The sequence below is a fragment of the Ranitomeya variabilis genome, chromosome 5, assembly GCF_051348905.1.
Source record: "Ranitomeya variabilis isolate aRanVar5 chromosome 5, aRanVar5.hap1, whole genome shotgun sequence".
Taxonomy (NCBI): Eukaryota; Metazoa; Chordata; class Amphibia; order Anura; family Dendrobatidae; genus Ranitomeya; species Ranitomeya variabilis.
Genome location: NC_135236.1, coordinates 52,210,027 through 52,220,717, shown reverse-complemented (window position 1 = coordinate 52,220,717; position 10,691 = coordinate 52,210,027). Strand labels below are relative to the sequence as shown.

The following is a 10,691-nucleotide window of genomic DNA, read 5'->3' as shown; positions in this document are numbered from 1 at the left end:
CCCTCCTTTATGGCTGTGTCTTCCTCCAGCTCCTCCCTCCTTTATGGCTGTGTCTTCCTCCAGCTCCTCCCTCCTTTATGGCTGTATCTTCCTCCAGCTCCTCCCTCCTTTATGGCTGTGTCTGCCTCCAGCTCCTCCCTCCTTTATGGCTGTGTCTTCCTCCAGCTCCTCCCTCCTTTATGGCTGTGTCTTTCTCCAGCTCCTCCCTCCTTTATGGCTGTGTCTTCCTCCAGCTCCTCCCTCCTTTATGGCTGTGTCTTCCTCCAGCTCCTCCCTCCTTTATGGATGTGTCTGCCTCCAACTCCTCCCTACTCCATAGAATTTTAAAAGCACCAACTGCTTATCGGAGGATTTCTCTGATAAGATACCTGACAAAGTTGCTTATTTTCAAGTACAAAATTATGAAATAAAAAAACAACAACAGTTACTCTTTAAGACCATTGTCATTGGTAGCTACATCCATTAATGATGTCATATCATAATCATGATGTCATTCACTATTCTTAAAATAAACGCACCAACCCACATTTACTAGGTATTAGATTGGGGATGATGACCGGGGCAGTGGATCAGACTCATACATTCCCCTTGGGCAGGTCGCCCTTGAGTATCATTGACACAATCAGAGTATACAAACAAATTCAAAAGAAAAAAGCACAAAAATAATCATCAGAATTAGTTTATTGCTGCAAAATTAAAAAAAGATTGTTCCAAAAAAATCACAAAAAATAAAAAAGGCAGCTGCCCCTAGTGGTGATGCAGTAAAATCACACATATGGAATATCTACACGCATGGTCACTTATATGTACATTACTCTATACAATTATGGTATGAAGAAGAAGTGGGGACATAGGGCAAAGCCTGAACTTGTACAGTTCCTGTGATAGGATTAGTTAAAAAAACCACATATATGTATTATATACAAAAATAGAACTTCTATAATAACAGGAGATCTGACAGACAGATAATAGTAATAGAGATCATTTTATCATTTCCTTCCCGTTACTCTTATATTCATGCCTCTTCATATGTAGAGCCAGATGGTCAGAACGGGCAAAAGTTCGTTCACATAAAAAACAATGGAAAGGGCGAACACCAGTGTGCTTCCGTATATGACGGGTAAGTTCATCAGAACGGGCAAATTTCCAACCGCAACCATCCCATTCACATACATAAGGTTTCTCTCCTGCAAAATAACGTGAAAGTTTATTTGCATTCATACATTATTATTATCATCATTATTATTATTATTATTAATTTTAAAATAATACTATTAATGTAACAGTACTTTACAGGGAAATAGGAGGATCAGGAGCCGGGTTACTGTAATAAGGGGTTACAGGGTAATATGAGGATCAGGAGCCGGGTTACTGTAATAAGAGGTTACAGGGGTAATAAGAGGATCAGGAGCCGGGTTACTGTAATAAGAGGTTACAGGGTAATAAGAGGATCAGGAGCCGGGTTACTGTACTAAGAGGTTACAGGGTAATAAGAGGATCAGGAGCCGGGTTACTGTAATAAGAGGTTACAGGGGTAATAAGAGGATCAGGAGCCGGGTTACTGTAATAAGAGGTTACAGGGTAATAAGAGGATCAGGAGCCGGGTAACTGTAATAAGAGGTTACAGGGGTAATAAGAGGATCAGGAGCCGGGTTACTGTAATAAGAGGTTACAGGGTAATAAGAGGATCAGGAGCCGGGTTACTGTAATAAGGTTACAGGGGTAATAAGAGGAGCAGGAGCCGGGTTACTGTAATAAGAGGTTACAGGGTAATAAGAGGTTCAGGAGCCTGGTTACTGTAATAAGACGTTATAGGGTAATAAGAGGATCAGGAGACGGGTTACTGTAATAAGAGGGTACAGGGTAATAAGAGGATCAGGAGCCGGGTTACTGTAATAAGAGGTTACAGGGGTAATAAGAGGATCAGGAGCCGGGTTACTGTAATAAGAGGTTACAGGGGTAATAAGAGGATCAGGAGCCGGGTTACTGTAATAAGAGGTTACAGGGTAATAAGAGGATCAGGAGCCGGGTTACTGTAATAAGAGGTTACAGGGGTAATAAGAGGATCAGGAGCCGGGTTACTGTAATAAGAGGTTACAGGGTAATAAGAGGATCAGGAGCCGGGTTACTGTAATAAGAGGTTACAGAGTAATAAGAGGCTCAGGAGCCGGGTTACTGTAATAAGAGGTTACAGGGGTAATAAGAGGATCAGGAGCCGGGTTACTGTAATAAGAGGTTACAGGGGTAATAAGAGGATCAGGAGCCGGGCTACTGTAATAAGAGGTTACAGGGTAATAAGAGGATCAGGAGCCAGGTTACTGCAATGAGAGGTTACAGGGTAATAAGAGGATTAGGAGCCGGGTTACTGTAATAAGAGGTTACAGGGTAATAAGAGGATCAGGAGCCGGGTTCCTGTAATGAGAGGTTGCAGGGTAATAGGAGGATCAGGAGCCAGGTTACTGTAATAAGAGGTTACAGGAGTAATAAGAGGATCAGGAGCCCGGTTACTGTAATAAGAGGTTACAGGGTAATAAGAGGATCAGGAGACGGATTACTGTAATAAGAGATTACAGGGGTAATAAGAGGATCAGGAGCCGGGTTACTGTAATAAGAGGTTACAGGGGTAATAAGAGGATCAGGAGCCGGGTTACTGTAATAAGAGTTTACAGGTTAATAAGAGGATCAGGAGCCGGGTTACTGTAATAAGAGGTTACAGGAGCAATAAGAGGATCAGGAGCCGGGTTACTGTAATAAGAGGTTACAGGGTAATAAGAGGATTAGGAGCCGGGTTACTGTAATAAGAGGTTACAGAGTAATAAGAGGATCAGGAGCCGGGTTACTGTAATAAGAGGTTACAGGGTAATAAGAGGATTAGGAGCCGGGTTACTGTAATAAGAGGTTACAGGGTAATAAGAGGATCAGGAGCCGGGATACTGTAATAAGAGGTTACAGAGTAATAAGAGGATCAGGAGCCGGGTTACTGTAATAAGAGGTTACAGGGTAATAAGAGGATCAGGAGCCGGGTAACTGTAATAAGAGGTTACAGGGGTAATAAGAGGATCAGGAGCCGGGTTACTGTAATAAGAGGTTACAGGGTAATAAGAGGATCAGGAGCCGGGTTACTGTAATAAGGTTACAGGGGTAATAAGAGGAGCAGGAGCCGGGTTACTGTAATAAGAGGTTACAGGGTAATAAGAGGTTCAGGAGCCTGGTTACTGTAATAAGACGTTATAGGGTAATAAGAGGATCAGGAGACGGGTTACTGTAATAAGAGGGTACAGGGTAATAAGAGGATCAGGAGCCGGGTTACTGTAATAAGAGGTTACAGGGGTAATAAGAGGATCAGGAGCCGGGTTACTGTAATAAGAGGTTACAGGGGTAATAAGAGGATCAGGAGCCGGGTTACTGTAATAAGAGGTTACAGGGTAATAAGAGGATCAGGAGCCGGGTTACTGTAATAAGAGGTTACAGGGGTAATAAGAGGATCAGGAGCCGGGTTACTGTAATAAGAGGTTACAGGGTAATAAGAGGATCAGGAGCCGGGTTACTGTAATAAGAGGTTACAGAGTAATAAGAGGCTCAGGAGCCGGGTTACTGTAATAAGAGGTTACAGGGGTAATAAGAGGATCAGGAGCCGGGTTACTGTAATAAGAGGTTACAGGGGTAATAAGAGGATCAGGAGCCGGGCTACTGTAATAAGAGGTTACAGGGTAATAAGAGGATCAGGAGCCAGGTTACTGCAATGAGAGGTTACAGGGTAATAAGAGGATTAGGAGCCGGGTTACTGTAATAAGAGGTTACAGAGTAATAAGAGGATCAGGAGCCGGGTTACTGTAATAAGAGGTTACAGGGTAATAAGAGGATTAGGAGCCGGGTTACTGTAATAAGAGGTTACAGGGTAATAAGAGGATCAGGAGCCGGGATACTGTAATAAGAGGTTACAGAGTAATAAGAGGATCAGGAGCCGGGTTACTGTAATAAGAGGTTACAGGGTAATAAGAGGATCAGGAGCCGGGTAACTGTAATAAGAGGTTACAGGGGTAATAAGAGGATCAGGAGCCGGGTTACTGTAATAAGAGGTTACAGGGTAATAAGAGGATCAGGAGCCGGGTTACTGTAATAAGGTTACAGGGGTAATAAGAGGAGCAGGAGCCGGGTTACTGTAATAAGAGGTTACAGGGTAATAAGAGGTTCAGGAGCCTGGTTACTGTAATAAGACGTTATAGGGTAATAAGAGGATCAGGAGACGGGTTACTGTAATAAGAGGGTACAGGGTAATAAGAGGATCAGGAGCCGGGTTACTGTAATAAGAGGTTACAGGGGTAATAAGAGGATCAGGAGCCGGGTTACTGTAATAAGAGGTTACAGGGGTAATAAGAGGATCAGGAGCCGGGTTACTGTAATAAGAGGTTACAGGGTAATAAGAGGATCAGGAGCCGGGTTACTGTAATAAGAGGTTACAGGGGTAATAAGAGGATCAGGAGCCGGGTTACTGTAATAAGAGGTTACAGGGTAATAAGAGGATCAGGAGCCGGGTTACTGTAATAAGAGGTTACAGAGTAATAAGAGGCTCAGGAGCCGGGTTACTGTAATAAGAGGTTACAGGGGTAATAAGAGGATCAGGAGCCGGGTTACTGTAATAAGAGGTTACAGGGGTAATAAGAGGATCAGGAGCCGGGCTACTGTAATAAGAGGTTACAGGGTAATAAGAGGATCAGGAGCCAGGTTACTGCAATGAGAGGTTACAGGGTAATAAGAGGATTAGGAGCCGGGTTACTGTAATAAGAGGTTACAGGGTAATAAGAGGATCAGGAGCCGGGATACTGTAATAAGAGGTTACAGAGTAATAAGAGGATCAGGAGCCGGGTTACTGTAATAAGAGGTTACGGGGTAATAAGAGGATTAGGAGCCGGGTTACTGTAATAAGAGGTTACAGGGTATTAAGAGGATCAGGAGCCGGGTTACTGTAATAAGAGGTTACAGGGTAATAAGAGGATTAGGAGCCGGGTTACTGTAAATAAGAGGTTACAGGGTAATAAGAGGATTAGGAGCCGGGTTACTGTAATAAGAGGTTACAGGGTAATAAGAGGATCAGGAGCCGGGTTACTGTAATAAGAGGTTACTGGGTAATAAGAGGATCAGGAGCCGGGTTACTGTAATAAGAGGTTACAGAGTAATAAGAGGATCGGGAGCCGGGTTACTGTAATAAGAGGGTACAGGGGTAATAAGAATATCAGGAGCCAGGTTACTGTAATAAGAGGTTACAGGGTAATAAGAGGATCGGGAGCTGGGTTACTGTAATAAGAGGTTACAGAGTAATAAGAGGATCAGGAGCCGGCTTACTGTAATAAGAGGATCAGGAGCCGGGTTACTGTAATAAGAGGTTACAGGGGTAATAAGAGGATCAGGAGCCGGGTTACTGTAATAAGAGGTTACAGGGTAATAAGAGGATCAGGAGCCGGGTTACTGTAATAAGAGGTTACAGGGTAATAAGAGGATCAGGAGCCGGGTTACTGTAATAAGAGGTTACAGGGTAATAAGAGGATCAGGAGCCGGGTAACTGTAATAAGAGGTTACAGGGGTAATAAGAGGATCAGGAGCCGGGTTACTGTAATAAGAGGTTACAGGGTAATAAGAGGATCAGGATCCGGATTACTGTACTAAGAGGTTACAGGGTAATAAGAGGATCAGGAGCCGGGTTACTGTAATAAGAGGTTACAGGGTAATAAGAGGATCAGGAGTCGGGTTACTGTAATAAGAGGTTACAGGGTAATAAGAGGATCAGGAGCCGGGTTACTGTAATAAGAGGTTACAGGGTAACAAGAGGATCAGGAGCCGGGTTACTGTAATAAGAGGTTACAGGGTAATAAGGGGATCAGGAGCCGGGTTACTGTAATAAGAGGTTACAGGGGTAATAAGAGGATCAGGAGCCGGGTTACTGTAATAAGAGGTTACAGGGGTAATAAGAGGATCAGGAGCCAGGTTACTGTAATAAGAGGTTACTGAGGTAATAAGAGGATCAGGAGCCGGGTTACTGTAATAAGAGGTTACAGGGTAATAAGAGGGTCAGGAGCCGGGTCACTGTAATAAGAGGTTACAGGGTAATAGGAGGATCAGGAGCCGGGTTACTGTAATAAGAGGATCAGGAGCCGGGTTACTGTAATAAGAGGTTACAGGGGTAATAAGAGGATCAGGAGCCGGGTTACTGTAATAAGAGGATCAGGAGCCGGGTTACTGTAATAAGAGGTTACAGGGTAATAAGAGGATCAGGAGCCGGGTTCCTGTAATAAGAGGTTACAGGGTAATAAGAGGATCAGGAGCCGGGTTACTGTAATAAGAGGTTACAGGGGTAATAAGAGCATCAGGAGCCGGGTTACTGTAATAAGAGGATCAGGAGCCGGGTTACTGTAATAAGAGGTTACAGGGTAATAAGAGGATCAGGAGCCGGGTTCCTGTAATAAGAGGTTACAGGGTAATAAGAGGATCAGGAGCCGGGTTACTGTAATAAGAGGATCAGGAGCCGGGTTACTGTAATAAGAGGTTACAGGGGTAATAAGAGGATCAGGAGCCGGGTTACTGTAATAAGAGGTTACAGGGTAACAAGAGGATCAGGAGCCGGGTTACTGTAATAAGAGGTTACAGGGTAATAAGAGGATCAGGAGCCGGGTTCCTGTAATGAGAGGTTGCAGGGTAATAGGAGGATCAGGAGCCAGGTTACTGTAATAAGAGGTTACAGGAGTAATAAGAGGATCAGGAGCCCGGTTACTGTAATAAGAGGTTACAGGGTAATAAGAGGATCAGGAGACGGATTACTGTAATAAGAGATTACAGGGGTAATAAGAGGATCAGGAGCCGGGTTACTGTAATAAGAGGTTACAGGGGTAATAAGAGGATCAGGAGCCGGGTTACTGTAATAAGAGTTTACAGGTTAATAAGAGGATCAGGAGCCGGGTTACTGTAATAAGAGGTTACAGGAGCAATAAGAGGATCAGGAGCCGGGTTACTGTAATAAGAGGTTACAGGGTAATAAGAGGATCAGGAGCCGGGTTACTGTAATAAGAGGTAACAGGGTAATAAGAGGATCAGGAGCCGGGTTACTGTAATCAGAGGTTACAGGCTAATAAGAGGATCAGGAGCCGGGTTACTGTAATAAGAGGTTACAGAGTAATAAGAGGATCAGGAGCCGGGTTACTGTAATAAGAGGTTACAGGGTAAAAAGAGGCTCAGGGTAATAAGAGGATCAGGAACCAGGTTACTGCAATGAGAGGTTACAGGGTAATAAGAGGATTAGGAGCCGGGTTACTGTAATAAGAGGTTACAGAGTAATAAGAGGATCAGGAGCCGGGTTACTGTAATAAGAGGTTACAGGGTAATAAGAGGATTAGGAGCCGGGTTACTGTAATAAGAGGTTACAGGGTAATAAGAGGATCAGGAGCCGGGTTACTATAATAAGAGGTTACTGGGTAATAAGAGGATCAGGAGCCGGGTTACTGTAATAAGAGGTTACAGAGTAATAAGAGGATCGGGAGCCGGGTTACTGTAATAAGAGGGTACAGGGGTAATAAGAATATCAGGAGCCGGGTTACTGTAATAAGAGGTTACAGGGTAATAAGAGGATCGGGAGCTGGGTTACTGTAATAAGAGGTTACAGAGTAATAAGAGGATCAGGAGCCGGGTTACTGTAATAAGAGGATCAGGAGCCGGGTTACTGTAATAAGAGGTTACAGGAGTAATAAGAGGATCAGGAGCCGGGTTACTGTAATAAGAGGTTACAGGGTAATAGGAGGATCAGGAGCCGGGTTACTGTAATAAGAGGATCAGGAGCCGGGTTACTGTAATAAGAGGTTACAGGGTAATAAGAGGATCAGGAGCCGGGTTACTGTAATAAGAGGTTACAGGGGTAATAAGAGGATCAGGAGCCGGGTTACTGTAATAAGAGGATCAGGAGCCGGGTTACTGTAATAAGAGGTTACAGGGTAATAAGAGGATCAGGAGCCGGGTTCCTGTAATAAGAGGTTACAGGGTAATAAGAGGATCAGGAGCCGGGTTACTGTAATAAGAGGATCAGGAGCCAGGTTACTGTAATAAGAGGTTACAGGGGTAATAAGAGGATCAGGAGCCGGGTTACTGTAATAAGAGGTTACAGGGTAATAAGAGGATCAGGAGCCGGGTTACTGTAATAAGAGGTTACAGGGTAATAAGAGGATCAGGAGCCGGGTTACTGTAATAAGAGGTTACAGGGTAATAAGAGGATCAGGAGCCGGGTTCCTGTAATGAGAGGTTGCAGGGTAATAAGAGGATCAGGAGCCAGGTTACTGTAATAAGAGGTTACAGGAGTAATAAGAGGATCAGGAGCCCGGTTACTGTAATAAGAGGTTACAGGGTAATAAGAGGATCAGGAGACGGATTACTGTAATAAGAGATTACAGGGGTAATAAGAGGATCAGGAGCCGGGTTCCTGTAATAAGAGGTTACTGAGGTAATAAGAGGATCAGGAGCCGGGTTCCTGTAATAAGAGGTTACAGGGTAATAAGAGGATCAGGAGCCGGGTTACTGTAATAAGAGGATCAGGAGCCGGGTTACTGTAATAAGAGGTTACAGGGGTAATAAGAGGATCAGGAGCCGGGTTACTGTAATAAGAGGTTACAGGGTAATAAGAGGATCAGGAGCCGGGTTACTGTAATAAGAGGTTACAGGGTAATAAGAGGATCAGGAGCCGGGTTACTGTAATAAGAGGTTACAGGGTAATAAGAGGATCAGGAGCCGGGTTCCTGTAATGAGAGGTTACAGGAGTAATAAGAGGATCAGGAGCCCGGTTACTGTAATAAGAGGTTACAGGGTAATAAGAGGATCAGGAGCCGGGTTACTGTAATAAGAGGTTACAGGAGTAATAAGAGGATCAGGAGCCCGGTTACTGTAATAAGAGGTTACAGGGTAATAAGAGGATCAGGAGACGGATTACTGTAATAAGAGATTACAGGGGTAATAAGAGGATCAGGAGCCGGGTTACTGTAATAAGAGGTTACAGGGGTAATAAGAGGATCAGGAGCCGGGTTACTGTAATAAGAGGATCAGGAGCCGAGTTACTGTAATAAGAGGTTACAGGAGCAATAAGAGGATCAGGAGCCGGGTTACTGTAATAAGAGGTTACAGGGTAATAAGAGGATCAGGAGCCGGGTTACTGTAATAAGAGGTAACAGGGTAATAAGAGGATCAGGAGCCGGGTTACTGTAATCAGAGGTTACAGGCTAATAAGAGGATCAGGAGCCGGGTTACTGTAATAAGAGGTTACAGGGTAATAAGAGGCTCAGGAGCCGGGTTACTGTAATAAGGGGTTACAGGGGTAATAAGGGGATCAGGAGCCGGGTTACTGTAATAAGAGGTTACAGGGTAATAAGAGGATCAGGAGCCGGGTTACTGTAATAAGAGGTTACAGGGTAATAAGAGGATCAGGAGTCGGGTTACTGTAATAAGAGGTTACAGGGTAATAAGAGGATCAGGAGCCGGGTTACTGTAATAAGAGGTTACAGGGGTAATAAGAGGATCAGGAGCCGGGTTACTGTAATAAGAGGTTACAGGGGTAATAAGAGGATCAGGAGCCGGGTTACTGTAATAAGAGGTTACAGGGTAATAAGAGGATCAGGAGCCGGGTTACTGTAATAAGAGGTTACAGGGTAATAAGAGGATCAGGAGTCGGGTTACTGTAATAAGAGGTTACAGGGTAATAAGAGGATCAGGAGCCGGGTTACTGTAATAAGAGGTTACAGGGGTAATAAGAGGATCAGGAGCCGGGTTACTATAATAAAAGGTTACAGGTAATAAGAGGATCAGGAGCCGGGTTACTGTAATAAGAGGTTACAGGGTAATAAGAGGATCAGGAGCCAGGTTACTGTAATAAGAGGTTACAGGGGTAATAAGGGGATCATGAGCCGGGTTACTGTAATAAGAGGTTACAGGGGTAATAAGAGGATCAGGAGCCGGGTTACTGTAATAAGAGGTTACAGGGGTAATAAGAGGATCAGGAGCCGGGTTACTGTAATAAGAGGTTACAGGGTAATAAGAGGATCAGGAGCCGGGTTACTGTAATAAGAGGTTACAGGGTAATAAGAGGATCAGGAGCCCGGTTACTGTAATAAGGTTACAGAGGTAATAAGAGGATCAGGAGCCGGGTTACTGTAATAAGAGGTTACAGGGGTAATAAGAGGACCAGGAGCCGGGTTACAGTAATAAGAGGTTACAGGGTAGTAAGGGGATCAGGAGCCGGGTTACTGTAATAAGAGGTTACAGGGTAATAAGAGGATCAGGAGCCGGGTTACTGTAATAAGAGGATACAGGGTAATAAGAGGATCAGGAGCTGGGTTACTGTAATAAGAGGTTACAGGGTAATAAGAGGACCAGGAGCCGGGTTACTGTAATAAGAGGTTACAGGGTAATAAGAGGACCAGGAGCCGGGTTACTGTGATAAGAAGTTACAGGGGTAATAAGAGGATCAGGAGCCGGGTTACTGTAATAAGAGGTTACAGGGTAATAAGAGGACCAGGAGCCGGGTTACAGTAATAAGAGGTTACAGGGTAGTAAGGGTATCAGGAGCCGGGTTACTGTAATAAGAGGTTACAGGGTAATAAGAGGATCAGGAGCCGGGTTACTGTAATAAGAGGTTACAGGGTAATAAGAGGATCAGGAGCCGGGTT

At 44.3% G+C, this 10,691-nt stretch overlaps 1 protein-coding gene across 1 annotated transcript in view; it reads right to left on the bottom strand.

Moving 5' to 3' along the window:
• Positions 1-330: 330 nt before the first annotated feature.
• Positions 331-10,691, bottom strand: part of KLF1 (KLF transcription factor 1) — a 49,237-nt gene continuing 38,876 nt past the window's right edge. Inside the window, exon 3 of the mRNA XM_077261964.1 lies at positions 331-1,187. Coding sequence (XP_077118079.1) covers positions 982-1,187 — 206 coding nt within the window. The 3' untranslated portion in view covers positions 331-981. The remainder of the gene's footprint in view (positions 1,188-10,691) is intronic.